Source organism: Procambarus clarkii, chromosome 89, assembly GCF_040958095.1.
Source record: "Procambarus clarkii isolate CNS0578487 chromosome 89, FALCON_Pclarkii_2.0, whole genome shotgun sequence".
NCBI classification, from domain to species: Eukaryota; Metazoa; Arthropoda; class Malacostraca; order Decapoda; family Cambaridae; genus Procambarus; species Procambarus clarkii.
The window spans coordinates 13,976,506-13,993,909 of NC_091238.1; the positions used below are offsets into that span (position 1 = coordinate 13,976,506).

General features: G+C 44.7%; 1 protein-coding gene across 1 annotated transcript in view; it reads left to right on the forward strand.

The window, feature by feature from the left end:
* The first annotated feature begins 426 nt into the window (after positions 1–426).
* LOC123773221 (serine/arginine repetitive matrix protein 1-like) overlaps positions 427–17,404 on the forward strand; it is a 72,889-nt gene continuing 55,911 nt past the window's right edge. The window contains exons 1-2 of the mRNA XM_069318192.1: positions 427–541; positions 1,945–4,019. Of these exons, the coding sequence (XP_069174293.1) occupies positions 427–541; positions 1,945–4,019 (2,190 nt within the window). The remainder of the gene's footprint in view (positions 542–1,944; positions 4,020–17,404) is intronic.

Genomic DNA, 17,404 nt, shown 5'->3' on the forward strand with positions numbered 1-17,404 from the left:
GTCCAGACTGAATTGTTATCCATGGTAGTTATCCATGACTTGTTAACCATGGCAGTTATCCATGACTTGTTAACCATGGCAGTTATCAATGACTTGTTATCCATGGCAGTTATCCATGACTTGTTAACCATGGCAGTTATCAATGACTTGTTATCCATGGCAGTTATCCATGACTTGTTATCCATGGCAGTTATCCATGACTTGTTAACCATGGTAGTTATCCATGACTTGTTAACCATGGCAGTTATCCATGACTTGTTAACCATGGCAGTTATCAATGACTTGTTATCCATGGCAGTTATCCATGACTTGTTAACCATGGCAGTTATCAATGACTTGTTATCCATGGCAGTTATCCATGACTTGTTATCCATGGCAGTTATCAATGACTTGTTATCCATGGCAGTTTTCCATGACTTGTTAACCATGGCAGTTATCCATGACTTGTTATCCATGGCAGTTATCCATGACTTGTTATCTATGGCAGTTATCAATGACTTGCTAAGTTCTGATCTCCAATTGCAGGTTCTAAGTTATAATTGTAACCATAGTTCTCAGTCAGTTAAGTTGATCTCTCTCATATATTTCTTTACGCTTGAGCAACTGCAGGTAAATTACCGGCTTTCTTCTAATGTATATGGAGAGATTTATTTCATATTTATACATTTTAATACTTATTATAAATTAATAATAGATATTACGTACTTTTTTTTTAATCTATATAAAACTAAAAGGGTGTTCAAGATCGACTGTAGCTCTTGGGCTCCTCCTTTTATCGGTTCTATAATGTCCTAACTCCGGATCTATTTGTTCTACTACATACATTTCTCTCTCTCTCTCTCTCTCTCTCACTCTTTCTCTCTCTCACTCTCACTCTCAGGTTGCAGCTGCAATATATGATTAACTCCCAGGTATCTGTTTACTGCTAGGTGAACAGGAGCTTCAGGCTAAAGAAACCCCCCATTTGTTTCTATCCCGGCAGAGAATTGATTTCGGGTCTGTGGACTGCGAATCCCGAACGCTGTCCGCTCGGCCGCGAGGTCGTTTGCTTCACCTGATACCTACTATTCATAACAATTGGATTTAAAGTTATGCAATCAAGTGACGTACGACAGATTAACAGAGAATTGGAAGGAGAGGCAAGAGTTTCCACAGAAAATGGGATAAAAGTTTACACAGAAAAGGGGAATGAGAATTTACACAGAAAAGGGGAATTAGAGTTTACACAGAAAATCGTAATTACAGTTTACACAGAAAATGGGAATTAGAGTTTACACAGAAAATGGGAAATAATGCTTCCAGATAAAATGGATTTAGATGTGACGATTTAGATGATTTAGATGATTTAGATCCGCAATGTGACGCGTACAGGAAGCCCCAAGCAGTTAGCATTAGAGGAAGTGCTGTCTGTACCTGAAGGCTGATCTACAGTACCAGGACCAACAAAACGAAACCTGTATATCTTTCCTTGCTCATGACGGCTTTGTTTACACTTATTCAACAATTTGCGAACTTGGAAACGTCACAACCCGAGGTCATTATGGCTTTAAACAACCTCGTATAGTGCTTCGGAGCTCATCAAGCTGTTGAGTCAAGATGTAGAGGTTTCGTAGCTTATTGCCTAAATCCTTTGATGATTCCTGGCCCAGGAGGCGTATATATATACACCGAGAGGTATATACAACTTTTTTTAGTATACCATTACGACTATATAGCACTAGAAAAGGGGGTCAGGGGTAAGGATTTAGTATGGGACGGGGGGGGGGGGAGTAGGAATGGTGGCCCCCAACTGGTTATGGACGGTCGGGCATTGAACCCCGACCCGCATGAAGCGAGACCGTCGCTCTACCGTCCAGCCACAAGTGGTTGGGCTCACTGTACATGTGCTAGAATAAAAATCATACATGTTTTAAAGGATGGACTTTTGTAAATAAATTTATTCAGCGTCCACGCCACAGAGAAGGGAACCACGCCACAGAGAAGGGAACCGCGCCACAGAGAAGGGAACCGCGCCACAGAGAAGGGAACCGCGCCACAGAGAAGGGAACCGCGCCACAGAGAAGGGAACCGCGCCACAGAGAAGGGAACCACGCCACAGAGAAGGGAACCACGCCACAGAGAAGGGAACCGCGCCACAGAGAAGGGAACCGCGCCACAGAGAAGGGAACCGCGCCACAGAGAAGGGAACCACGCCACAGAGAAGGGAACCACGCCACAGAGAAGGGAACCGCGCCACAGAGAAGGGAACCGCGCCACAGAGAAGGGAACCGCGCCACAGAGAAGGGAACCGCGCCACAGAGAAGGGAACCGCGCCACAGAGAAGGGAACCGCGCCACAGAGAAGGGAACCGCGCCACAGAGAAGGGAACCACGCCACAGAGAAGGGAACCACGCCACAGAGAAGGGAACCGCGCCACAGAGAAGGGAACCGCGCCACAGAGAAGGGAACCACGCCACAGAGAAGGGAACCGCGCCACAGAGAAGGGAACCGCGCCACAGAGAAGGGAACCGCGCCACAGAGAAGGGAACCGCGCCACAGAGAAGGGAACCGCGCCACAGAGAAGGGAACCGCGCCACAGAGAAGGGAACCGCGCCACAGAGAAGGGAACCGCGCCACAGAGAAGGGAACCGCGCCACAGAGAAGGGAACCGCGCCACAGAGAAGGGAACCGCGCCACAGAGAAGGGAACCGCGCCACAGAGAAGGGAACCGCGCCACAGAGAAGGGAACCACGCCAAAGAGAAGGGAACCGCGCCAAAGAGAAGGGAACCGCGCCACAGAGAAGGGAACCGCGCCACAGAGAAGGGAACCACGCCAAAGAGAAGGGAACCGCGCCACAGAGAAGGGAACCGCGCCACAGAGAAGGGAACCGCGCCACAGAGAAGGGAACCACGCCAAAGAGAAGGGAACCGCGCCACAGAGAAGGGAACCGCGCCACAGAGAAGGGAACCACGCCAAAGAGAAGGGAACCGCGCCACAGAGAAGGGAACCACGCCACAGAGAAGGGAACCACGCCACAGAGAAGGGAACCACGCCACAGAGAAGGGAACCGCGCCACAGAGAAGGGAACCACGCCACAGAGAAGGGAACCACGCCACAGAGAAGGGAACCACGCCACAGAGAAGGGAACCGCGCCACAGAGAAGGGAACCGCGCCACAGAGAAGGGAACCGCGCCACAGAGAAGGGAACCACGCCAAAGAGAAGGGAACCGCGCCACAGAGAAGGGAACCGCGCCACAGAGAAGGGAACCACGCCAAAGAGAAGGGAACCGCGCCACAGAGAAGGGAACCACGCCACAGAGAAGGGAACCACGCCACAGAGAAGGGAACCACGCCACAGAGAAGGAACCACGCCACAGAGAAGGGAACCACGCCACAGAGAAGGGAACCACGCCACAGAGAAGGGAACCACGCCACAGAGAAGGGAACCACGCCACAGAGAAGGAACCACGCCACAGAGAAGGGAACCACGCCACAGAGAAGGGAACCACGCCACAGAGAAGGAACCACGCCACAGAGAAGGGAACCACGCCACAGAGAAGGGAACCACGCCACAGAGAAGGGAACCGCGCCACAGAGAAGGAACCACGCCACAGAGGACCAGAACCACGCCACAGAGGGCCAGAACCACGCCACAGAGGGTCAGAACCACGCCACAGAGGGCCAGAACCACGCCACAGAGGGCCAGAACCACGCTACAGAGGGCCAGAACCACGCCACAGAGGGCCAGAACCACGCCACAGAGGGCCAGAACCACGCCACAGAGAAGGAACCACGCCACAGAGGGCCAGAACCACGCCACAGAGGGCCAGAACCACGCCACAGAGGGCCAGAACCACGCCACAGAGGGCCAGAACCACGCCACAGAGGGCCAGAACCACGCCACAGACGATGGAACCACACCACAGAGGGTCAGAACCACGCCACAGAGAACGGAACCACGCCACAGAGGGCCAGAACCACGCCACAGACGAGGGAACCACGCCACAGACGAGGGAACCACGCCACAGACGAGGGACCTGTGTGTGTGTAGCAGGCCGTGAGACCAGCAGCCGCTGACCACATCAGTCATGGCTATTGTGTTCGTTGCCAAACACACACAGTTCGACACCCTGGTCAACAATGGCGGAGTTTGTGGCCCTCAGTGACATGAGTATGAGGACCTTGGCACCGCTATCTCCTGTGACCTCCCCTCACACTCACCCTCCTTCGAGTGAGGGGGGTATGAGGGAGGGCTCCTACCCATACGCTACTTCGAGCCCCTGAGAGGAGCTGAGCTCGAAGTGTAAATCCCAGCTCCTGGGCAAAGGATATGAGACAAACTGAGTTTATCTCCCTTAGGTATTTGCATTCTGTACGGCACTAATTGCCTTGTTATGGCACCGTAGTTGTAAGAGAGCAGGAGACTTTCTTCCCTGGGGATTTGTGTATGGAAGTCTCTGCTGCGTGTTATACAGCCTGTACTTGCCTACGAAGGGTTGGAAGTGTTCAATATATCATGGGGTCAAATGTATCCAAATTTTTACATATACACAATTTGTATTATTATTATTATTATTATTATTATTATTATTATTATTATTATTATTATTATTGATGTTTGAGATTCTCTCTGTCTCTGTCTCTGTCTGTCTCTCTCTCTCTCTCTCTCTCTCTCTCTCTCTCTCTCTCTCTCTCTCTCTCTCTCTCTCTCTCTCTCTCTCTCTCTCTCTCTCTCTCATTGTTCCCTTATCAGACCATTCATACTGCTGTCTCCCCTCCGCCAGCATCTCATCAGGTCATCTCCACCCAACGCAGCATCCACCCCACCATCAGCATCAGCGTTGCATCATCTGCCTTCTCCTGTTGCACCTCTTGCCTTATGGCATCCCTTAAACTTTCAGGGGGAAATATATTTTCCTTCGTTTTTCTCTTCTTTGTTCTTGTGAGCTGTTCTTTGGGACTTTTAGGTGTCCATTCCGGTACTTATTTTACATTAATTGTTTATAGGGTTTAATATGGAGTACATTATATAAAATCAATATTAAAGCTGAGTTATATAGAAGTAAGTAATTATCAATACAAGGCACCAAGAGTTATATAGAAGCTAAAGGATACAATATTGTTCATCTCTCTCTCTCTCTCTCTCTCTCTCTCTCTCTCTCTCTCTCTCTCTCTCTCTCTCTCTCTCTCTCTCTCTCTCTCTCTGACAGCGCCATCCACCCATCGACTCCTTAGCTGACCTGCACAACACATTTATTTTCATTATGGAACAATGCTAGATTTTCCGCCATGAGGGAATCAGCATACAATAAAGATAGATATCTTTGTATAAACAATTGTGCAGCTGAACTGCGTGACCCCAGCTACAGGGGAAGGGCATTTTCTGTGTCCTTTAGATATGTTGAAGCGCTTAGAGAATGTCACCAGAAGCTATTGTGTCATCTGAACCTATACCAAGGGGTCACCAGAGTTGCTACAGGGGTCATTAGTCTGTACTGGGGTCACCGGAGTCCATTAAAAGGGGTCAGTAGAATCAGTACAGTGATCTTAAGAGTTGGTGCAAGAGTCTCTCCATACCGTGGCAGGGGTCCCCCAGAGTCCGTACCCCCAGAGTACATGAGTTACTAGAGTCCGCCTTAGGGACACACGAGTCCGGTTAAGGGTTGGCAGATTCCGTAGAAGGGCCTCTTTGAGTCCGTACATAGCTAACCCAGAGTGCGTTTAAGGTCACCGGAATCTGAACTTGGAATCAGAAGCGTCCTTACGGAGGTCAATGCATCAGATTTAGCGCTGACGAGTAGAATCTTTTAATCAAAGATTAAACTCACACAACAGTGAGTTCGATGTCTATCTCTTACATCTATAACGGGAACGACGCTTAGCGCTGAGTTCGATTTAGCTGAGTTAGACAGAGTATTCAGAAAATGGAATGGCTGAACGGGGAAGCATTTGTATAAGCTATATAATCCATATGTTACATATGTATATATGTAGTAACATATGTACCCTATAGTAACATATGTTGCTCCCCCAACTGGTGATAACACCTGTTTTAAGTGTAAGGCTAAACATTGCTTGTTTATTCAACACGTGTTAATATTCACAGCTAATGTCAACAGACAATAAGCAGGTATCGTGCCCTAACACTACGCCAATTGTAGATACATATGTAAACAAAAACAAAAAATCATCCACGGGCGCAGGTGAATGACAGGTGTGAAGATCGTAGGCAACGTTCATTCATACATTGTCAGCGGCCTTATCATGCTTTGCCGCCAGGAATTGACAGGTGTGCAAATCAGACGTAGACACCTGTCATACCCTACACACGCACACACACACACACACACACACACACACACACACACACACACACACACACACACACACACACACACACCAGAGGGCCTCGTAGCCTGGTGGATAGCGCGCAGAACTCGTAATTCTGTGGCGCGGGTTCGATTCCCGCACGAGGCAGAAACAAATGGGCAAAGTTTCTTTCACCCTGAATGCCCATGTTACCTAGCAGTAAATAGGTACCTGGGAGTTAGTCAGCTGTCACGGGCTGCTTCCTGGTGTGTGTGTGTGGTGTGGAAAAAAAAGAAAACAAAAAAAAGTAGTTAGTAAACAGTTGATTGACAGTTGAGAGGCGGGACCAAAGAGCCAGAGCTCAACCCCCCCCCCCTTCAAGCACAACAAGGTGAGTACACTACTCGTTATAAGATGTAGATGAAATAATCTTATAATACGTAATCTTATCTTGAGAGGTTATCTTGAGATGATTTCGGGGCTTTTTAGTGTCCCCGCGGCCCGGTCCTCGACCAGGCCTCCACCCCCAGGAAGCAGCCCGTGACAGCTGACTAACTCCCAGGTACCTATTTACTGCTAGGTAACAGGGGCATTCAGGGTGAAAGAAACTTTGCCCATTTGTTTCTGCCTCGTGCGGGAATCGAACCCGCGCCCCAGAATTACGAGTCCTGCGCGCTATCCACCAGGCTACGAGGCCCCTGGTGGATTATAATATAATAAAAATAATAATCTTATAATAATTATGAAATAATTATAATATAATAATCTATAATGAGATGAAATTCGAACTTTGCTCGAGACATGCTTCGGGCGCCTCATCGAAACCGACCTAAACAGATAGTTCAGACGAGTCGTTGCGAGCAGACGTGTCTGTCCCTCGTCCACCTGGTGCTAGTGTCATCTACAAATTTGATATCTTAAAAGTGAAAACCGAGTGTCGTGCGGAAATCACTGGACTTTGAAAAGACTTAATACGTATTGTGAAAACCTCGAATGGATTCTCTGGCACTGTAGGACGAGCGTTTAAGGGAGTTAACAACTCCCTCCAGAAAGGTATGTGAAAACGGTCATCAAGAGAAGGCCAGGGTAAACAGGTTTAGCAATTGGGAATACCGGTAGCAATATGGGCAATATATACTGGCATATAGCAGTATATATATATATATATATATATATATATATATATATATATATATATATATATATATATATATATATATGTCGTACCTAGTAGCCAGAACGCACTTCTATGCCTACTATTCAAGGCCCGATTTGCCTAATAAGCCAAGTTTTCATGAATTAGTATATTTTCTCTAATATTTTTGTTATGAAATTATAAAGCTACCCATTTCATTACGGATGAGGTCAACTTTTTTTTATTGGAGTTAAAATTAATTTAGATATATGACCGAACCTAACCAACCCTACCTAACCTAACCTAACCTATCCTTATCGGTTAGGTTAGGTTAGGTAGCCGAAAACGTTAGGTTAGGTTAGGTTAGGTAGGTTAGGTAGTCGAAAAATAAATAATTCATGAAAACTTGGCTTATTAGGCAAATCGGGGCTTGAATAGTAGGCATAGAAGTGCGTTCTGGCTACTAGGTACGACATATATATATATATATATATATATATATATATATATATATATATATATATATATATAGCAATACTGGCAATGGGAAAAATGGGAAAAGACTTTCATTTAGTGAAGATAAATGATGTAGGGAAATGAAGAGTCGCGTACTAGATTCATTTATGGTATAATTCATATATATTAGAGCCCCTATTCCACATACTGGAGCCACATACAACACGCTAGAGCTCATACATAACGTTCTAGAACCGCATACCACATGCTACGAAACGCATATTAGTCATACGCAGCATACTATAAGTAACATTCCACACAAATAGAGCCACTTTCCACATATTAGATTTATAATACATACTACTACTAATAACATACCACAAACCAGAGTTCAAGTTACCAATTAGAGCTACATGCCACATACTAGATCCACATATCACATACTAGATCCACATTCCAGTGCCATATTCAACAAACTACATAAATATATATAACATACCCGATCCCAAATTAGATACTACATCTATCCATCACAAAACAAAGACCGTATTCCACAAAATGGAACCACATACAACATACTAGAACCACACATCACATACTAGAACTAGTTACTATAGCTCCTGGTCCCCAGAACCCTTCCAAGGGCAATACCATGGTACTGGCTTAGTGATTTCTGCTCACGGTTAACTTATTCCTTGTTACCAAGTTCTATAAATTTTCAATACTGTTAAATGTTGTATATTTTAATTTCTACCTACAGATGATAATTTAAATTATTTCTAATTAGTTTTAACATCACATTTCATTATCTGAACATTTGGAAGGTATTTCTCATTAATTAGCTTCTGTGTCCTCTACAGGTAAGTGGAGTTGTTGTTGATCGTTACTTGGAGTCCTGGTGGGGTGAGGTGGCCCAGGTGGCCCGCTACGGTGGAGTAAGGTGGCCCAGGTGGCCCGCTACGGTGGAGTAAGGTGGTCCAAGTGGCCACAGAGTTTTATTGAGACCTGCGGAATAAGGTGAGCTTTGTTTGTTGTTGGCATTATTATTGTAATTAATGTAATGCAATTTTTTTCCCCGATAGTAAATGTTATCTGATTGTTTATACCTTTAGAAATATGGACAATGGGCCGTTATTCCTCTCAAGTTTGGCTCAGACTTTTGCCTCAGACAGCTTAGGGAAGACGACTAAAAGATGCCTGAAGGCTGCTGACTTATGAAACAATGGGTCACAGCCCTCAAATAAGGAGTCCCGAGCCTTCAAGACGTCTTCACTAAGTTGTCTAAGGCAAAGTTCAAAGTTAAGTTCGAGAGGAATAGTAGTCATTTTCTATACTTTGGAGGCATAAGCGACTTGAAAATAACATTTGCTACCCAAGGACAAAAAATTATTGAATTCATTCTGAATTCTGTGCTCTCTGAGTAGTGCATTTAAATAATGTGTTTCTACAGAAATTCTGTTGATCTATCAGACTATTGAGATTGCTCTGTCAGTGTTATTAACGTTCAGCTGATGAGGCTTTCTACATTATGTTAATTAGTTGTATAATGTTTTATATGAGCAATTATTTTCTAACTCTCTGCCTCTGATGAATGTTTGACCGAACTGGAGCTGACTTTACACATTCGTACGCTGTGGGAGGCTGTTGGTTAGACTAAATCACGTCTGAAACATTGATGTTTATTTCCGGATACGTGTGTGTTATATCCGGACAATAGGTCAGTTTCCGGAGACTAGTTAAGACTCACTGTGCCAAGCTGAAGTTATTCTTACCAGAGGAGAACATAGCACAAGTTACTAATAAGCCATTAGGAGGTACAAAGCGTTCCCATGATTAAGTGGCTACTCTCAAATCCCCATTTAAGTTCAGATTCTAATTTATATTGCGTCACTGGGTGGAGTAACCCCTAATTGTGCGTCTGTTGGCGTCCAACGACGTATCACTTCCTGCGAATAACCACTCGACTCCACTGCTTCCGGGGTTCGAACCTCCGGTCCTCAGTGTACCTTTGAGATCCTCTGTGAACCTACTGGGACTCCCTTGGGTATTTTACCATGGGAGGGCGTGACAAGGTGTGGTGTTAAGGGGCCATAACGTAGCGTGCCTCATGTTCGTGTTCCTTGTGGATGGGTAGGGATAGCAACTTATCCTCATGCTACTTGATCCAGCCCCCATGTTTATGAATGAGGAAACAGTTTACACAAGACTCGCGTCTCATTGCGTGCTGGCTTAATCGCACAATGCTTCGTTCACTTCCTGTGTTCGAATCCCACCTAAGTACTGCAAATAATTGTCGACATACCGAATACACTCAATCTAACCTATCGTAAGGTCTAACTATAAGTAAAATTATAATATGCAATAATAATTTACATTTAAAAAAATATAAAAATTTAACTGTTTGATGAAATATACAAATGCGTCTTTCTGCTCGGTTGCAGCTTGGACGAGGATAGTACCGTATGACAAGAAAAATAAATCGTATTGTAGTCACTCTAGGCAGATGGAATGCCAGTCACATAAAACAAAAACAAAGGTAAAAAAAAGGAAAAAAAAAAGTTAAACTACAAGTTGTCTTCACGGTGAGGAAACTGTAGGATAAGACAGAGGGAAAAAACATTTAAAATACTTTACCTTGATAGAAAACTGATGTTAAACAAATTACAAAACATAAAATAATATCCAGGCTTGGCTCTAATACAAAGTGAGCAAAACAAACAAGATGACCAATCATATATACGTTACGTTAATGGGCAAATAAAATATTTTGCTAGAATACTGTGAGCCAGACTGAATAACTTACCGCACCGCGGTATGTCAACAGGTCTACTCAGTAGAACACTCAGGAATAATCTGAATGGTGATGAGCTAGGTAGCCCTATATATATATATACGACGGCGGCCGTCCAGTTGGCGCTGATGACTTCGGTAACTATGAACCGGCTCACTTTAACTGCTTGTTTGGGCGGATGGCGTGAGCTCCCAGCGACCCAGGTGAGGTGGGGTGACAGGCCGTGGTGTAGGGGGGATACTGGTGGTACTGTCTAGACGTCTGGAAAATAGTTGTTGTTGTGGCTGCATTACTTTAATATATAGACGTGATATGGTAGAATAGGTGATGATGGAGTAGGCCGAATCTCTTCCTAGAGAGAGATTACCATGACAACCGTAACACAGGTTATACCTCTATTACATTCCAATTACATGGCCCAAAAAAGTAAATAATAATGGAAATTGCTGTCGTTTCCCCCTTTTGCAATATTCCTGCAACATTTTTTTATCTTATTAATGGCTTTTCTACGTTTCAAATCTTTATATATATGCATTTGCTGTTAGTTTTTCCCTTCATCCCTTGTTTTAAGTTTCAAGTTTTAAGTTTAGCGTTTCCAGCTTAAGTTATTGTCTCTCATTATGTTGTGTTGCTTGAAATCTTATTTCGTATATTATTCATATGTCTCTCTGATGTGAGACATATGTCTCTCATTTATTTATCTCATATGTCTGTCTCTCTCTCTCTCGTTCGTTCTTATACAACACTGTATAGGACCTCGGTGTTTTATCCAAGTGAGCTTACCTCAAAGAGAGAGAGACAGACAGACAGAGAGGATAGATCTATCCTACTGACATTCCTCTCTCACGACCCCAGACCATGGGGGGTTGGTGGGACCCGCGTCACACCCCAACCCCCACACACCTCCCCTCCTTCGGTCACGTCAGGTGGGGTCTCTCTCGCTCCTGGAGGGGGGAAAGCTAGTGGTGTAGAGGCCCTCCCCCACCATCCACACCTTGGCCTCCTTCAGCGTCGTCGGGTATAGGTCATCATAGCGTTTTACTCGACTCATTGCCTGTGGGTTATGCGTTGAAAGTGAGGTGTTAGCAAGAGTTGGCACTGGTGTTATCAGCGGGCACTGGTGTTATCAGCGGGCACTGGTGTTATCAGCGGGCACTGGTGTTATCAGCGGGCACTGGTGTTGTCTGTTGACGCTGGTGTTGTCTGTTGACGCCGGTGTTGTCTGTTGACGCCGGTGTTGTCTGTCGACGCTGGTGTTGTCTGTCGACGCCGGTGTTGTCTGTTGACGCCGGTGTTGTCTGTCGACGCCGGTGTTGTCTGTCGACGCCGGTGTTGTCTGTCGACGCTGGTGTTGTCTGTTGACGCTGGTGTTGTCTGTTGACGCCGGTGTTGTCTGTTGACGCCGGTGTTGTCTGTTGACGCCGGTGTTGTCTGTTGACGCTGGTGTTGTCTGTTGACGCCGGTGTTGTCTGTTGACGCCGGTGTTGTCTGTCGACGCCGGTGTTGTCTGTCGACGCCGGTGTTGTCTGTTGACGCCGGTGTTGTCTGTTGACGCCGGTGTTGTCTGTCGACGCCGGTGTTGTCTGTCGACGCCGGTGTTGTCTGTTGACGCCGGTGTCATCAGTGACATATTCTGGGACGCACCCTTGTTGACAGTCGTCTATCGAGTTTTGTTGTGTTTACCAACATTCAAACCGTTCGTGAATCCGGCTTCGTGGTCTTTACGGCGTGTGGCCCCAATATAACACACACCCCTTCTACCTGCCTCTCCCACAACACAGCCTACCCAACACCCACTTCTTCACGGTATACACATTGCAGCTTCTTTAATAAACTGGTAATACGTGAAAAAAAAACTTATCTTACCCCCATCCGTTATCTGCATAAACTCCAATGAAAACGAGACGGAGAAGACAAATGCACGACCCATCATTCCCCGAACCTTTCGAATCCTTCCCTCCTCCCCCCTTCTTAATCACTCCAACGCTGGGGAGAACAGCTTGTCTGAGTGATTAATTATTTACATAGTTATGAGAGAGGTGTGTGGCGGAGGGGTCAGGCCATTGATCAGCGCCTTAGGAGGGATGATGAGGGGGGGGGGGGGAGACTCAGCCATCAATTGCCACTTACGCTTGGATTACTAAGCACAATCGCTTCTTGTTGGGTTGGTGTGCCTCAGGGGCGTCGTTGGCTGAGCTTCCTGGGTTTCCGGGAAACCTCAGTAGTTGGAGGATTCTTGGGAGATACTTTTCACCCCAAACTCCAAAGGATGGTGTTGGCTGGGAAGGGGTGCTACTTTTTTTTTTTTTTTAGGTTACTTTTTAGCCAAAATCCTCAAGACAGTGGTTGGGATTTTCTGGGGAATCATCTCGTTCTTGGTCTTCAGGGGTGATGGTTGGGGTTTACCTGGGGACAGCTGTCAACCCCAGAGCCTCAACGTGTTGACTGGGGGCTTCCTTCTCACTGTAGTAATTAGCATCGTCATTATTTTTGGTTCGTGGCGCCGTGTTCGTGTGAATCATACAGTTTTAAGTTACAAAACCAGAATATATTAATTCATTTATTTATCAAGTGTTATAATGGACACGAATCAGTATTTTCAATTCAATGAACACTGTTGTGAACGTGAATCCGTGTTTTAAAGTTTTAAATCGAATAAATGGTATTGAAATTTATGTGGGTTTTGTGATTTTAATAAGAATTTATATTGGTCATCACGAAACCCAAAATCAATTGGTTTTTATAATTCTGTGCCAGTGTACAGATTCACTGATTTATTTTCTTCATTCCTCCATTCTCAAGTTGATTGTGGAATCAAGTCGATTCCACAATCGACTTGAGAATGGTCCAGGACAGACCGAACGTCGTCGTCCCTTCCCTTTCTAGTGTGTGGTCTGGTCAACATACTTCAGCCACGTTATTGTGACTCATCGTCTGCTTCATTCCTCATTTTCTCACTTTGACACAATGTAAATGCCTGATGATACCTCGAACTTTAAGAAGAGTTATAGGTATGAAGTATTTTAATATAGCCTTCATCTAACCTGTCCTCCTAATAGAACGTCGCATTTTGTACGTATATCCTAAGGCAAAAAAACTGTCGTACTAGAAAATGGTAGCGACTCGCGAAATTGACGTACTGTCCCGTTTTCTGTTTAGAGTCCTCTGGGAGGTTAGGATAAGGGCACTGTAGTACGACTGTTTCTTGACGTTGGGAAACTTTAGGAGGACGGGGTTGCTTCATCAGCTCCCTCAGCAGGGAGGGGGCTCGTTCATTGTAGCTCGTAGCTCGTTCATTGTAGCTCCCAGTAGCTCGTTCATTGTCCCAGATTACAATGACGGAGGGAAATAACAGGAACTCGATAACCTTTCCCCGATTGGTTAAGTATTTTTACAGCTCTCTTGATATCAGTCTGTTTCCCAAGGCGTTTCAGTGCGACTTTTGAATCGGAATAGATGACAAATCATCTTGTGATTATTTCTAGATATCTTAATGCTATAACAATATCAGTTAGCTTTTGTGTGGAAGAGGTATACATTAGTTATCAATACGTGCTTTATTTTTTTATTTGTATTTCAGTTTTGAAAGACAGTGTTCCTAGTTACTGTACGTTGCTGCAGTCCTGTATAAGTAGGATTAGCAGATTCATCAGTCTAGATTTGATCTAATTAATTTCCTTTCTCTTGATTCATTTCCTCGAGATATTTATGTCTAATGTATTGCGGTGTCAAGTTGAATCTTTTCGTTGCCATCTCCTTCATTATTTTTTAAATGGCTAATTCTCCCAGGGAAGTGACATACCTACAGGTGTGAGCTCACGGGCATGCTAAAGTAGGTTGAGCTCTTCCAAGCATCAAAATAATCGGTCATGTCATATCTATTCCCGTTTCCTACTTGAATGAATTTTTTTCTTATTAATGTCACCGTAACGGGAGGGGAGTGTGTGTGTGGGGGGGGGGTTCGGACCTTCAGTTCCTTAACCTTGTTGGTTAACACAGAGGTGAATGATCTTCTCTGAGATTCGACATTTTGGTAGTGTTGGGGGACATTTGTATGCCTTCAAGACCTTTCCTGTCACCTGTGGAGTGTGTGTGCGTGTGTGTGTGTGTGTGTGTGTGTGTGTGTGTGTGTGTGCGTGTGTGTGCGTGTGTGTGTGTGTGTGTGTGTGCGTGTGTGTGTGTGTGTGTGTGTGTGTGTGTGTGTGTGTGTGTGTGTGTGTGTGTGTGTGTGTGTGTGTGTGTGTGTGTGTACGTAATTAGCGCGACAAAAGACTTTGTATCGTCAGGTGTTGTCAGTGGACGCAACACTTCGGCAGTTTCAGGTGGCATTTCGGAGTGATTATTGACAGTGCTGTAACACCTGTGTCTCAACACCTCAGTAATGGGGGAGTACCATTCCTTCCCTCGTTATTCCACCCTATTTATCGCCCCCCCCCAACCTCCCCATCCCATTCCACCTCCAAATCTGACGAGACAGATGGACAAAGACAAACGGACAGAGATATGCATAAACTGTTAAGGGAAACCAAAAACATTGACAGAAATACAAACATAAGAACGGACAGAGAAACTAAAACAAATACAGAGGCGTGCATTCACACCAGCAAGGAGAGACATAGACAGACAGACACAGACATACCAAGGAGAAGACCCTAAATTCCTCCATGTAGATATAACCACAGAGGCGAGGAACGAAGCTGTCATTTACACAAGAGATAATCCTCCGGTAATAAAATAAAAACGATAAGTAAAACGGCATTAGGCTCGGTAGATAACGGTATTTACAGGCGTCATCGTGGCGTTAAGGTCCACGAAGAGACGACCGTGCTCACAGGGGGGTTGGTAAGGAAGGGAATTTTTATTTAGAAATATGTTGAGGAAAAAATTGGGTATTAATTCTGGGGGTCAGTGATACATGTCCATTGTGAGTGTCTCCTGGTCTCCTGGTGTGGAATCCACATTACTCTTTTTAAGGAAATTAATATTGGAAACACTAAAGAAGAGGCTGTACACGTTTTTTTTATATTCTCTTGGTTAAAGAAATGACGTGAGGGGCTGAGGAAGATGGAACGTCTTCAAGAGAAGAAAATCGACAAGACAAATTCAATTAATCAAAGCGAATGAACGTAAAGAATATGTTTTATCGCCCAGTCATGCAAATGGTAGAAATTACACGATTTTTTCGCGTTTTAGGTGACGCTTTAACAGCTTTGAAGACACTTTTGACATGGAAAATATTATGGGTCAAATATAAGAAAAATTTCAAAAAACATTACAAAAACTTAAAACACAAAGAAGAGACAACGAAACAAGTTAAAAATGACTGAAAAAACAAACACGAAATGAAATTCAAATAACATTATTTTTTCTGTCTTTACATTTTTTTTTATATATTTTTTGGTAAGAGTGTGAGAATTTTTGTCTCCCACGCTCATATAATGCCTGTCCCCGACGTGAAGTTAAATTATATTGACAGGCTGATTTATCAGTGGGTTAATACCCTGAATTATTACCAAGATTTATATAATTGGCGCTATTCAATGAACCCACAACACGTCATCTGTCTTTGGCGGTGTTGTGAGATTAATGGCGTACGCCGGCACGGCAACCCACGCACCTCAGCACGGAATATTGCACGTTATTAAACGCCTGTGAGTGTGAGTTTTGTGTGTGGGTGAGGATGAATTGTCGGTTTTCCCGAACTGCATAGATGTTAGAACCAAATGAACACGTTAGTGGTATGGTGATTTTTTTTTGATAAATTATTGCTATTAATGTAATTGAAAGAGGGGATTTTTTTACGAGCCTCGAATGTTGGTTCCTTAATGCGGTAAATCACTGACACGTGACTTTAAATATGCTTGCCTCCCCCTCTGAAAAAATATTTTTTTACTTGAATAATTTGTCTTCCATTAGTTTATCCATGAAAGTACAGGAGTGTGTTTACTTAATTTTTGGTATATATATATATATGGTATACAAGGAGGGTTTACTTGGGATAGTCCGCCTCTCCCCTCACCTCTATTCCATCCCCCCTCTTCTTTTCTCCTCTCCCAAAATTCCTCCTCTTCACAGCCATTATTCCTCCCCAGCTTCCTTCTCACCCTTTCCGCCACCCTCACGTCTCCCCTTCCTCTCACCCCCTTACCCCGACTGCCATCTCATCTCCCCCATTTTCCCCCCTCCCTCACGTACCCCACTTCTTACCCTTCCCCCATCTACTTACCCTCCTGCTTCTTCCTTCCAACTGACAGACATTTCCATTTTTATATAGGAGAATATATAAATTTCCTTTTCCAGATTCATGACCCCATCTCCATAACCCATCGTTCCCATCCCATTGGTCCCCCCCCCTTCTCGTCCAACCCCCCCCCCCTTCTTTTCTTCCCCCCCCCTTCTTGTCTTCCCCCCCCCCCCCGTCTTACTTGCCCCTTACCCCTCTTCCCCTTAGAAAATTTATTGTTTAGAAACACTGAAATAACTGTGGGTCTCAGAAAATATATTAATACCGTCACTTAAAACTGCACAGGAATCACAGCGTATATTTCACAGTTGACTTTTTGAAAATCACCGTTTAACCTGCTAGACTTTCCCCGACCAGCCTATGTAAGCCCCGTACCTTAAGCCATTCCCCCTGCAAATTTGGGTGACCCCAAGCGTCGGGCCTCCAACTGTGGATAGATAGACGGACTCTTGTAGCATAGATGTGAGAATTCCTTTGGTTTTTCATTAC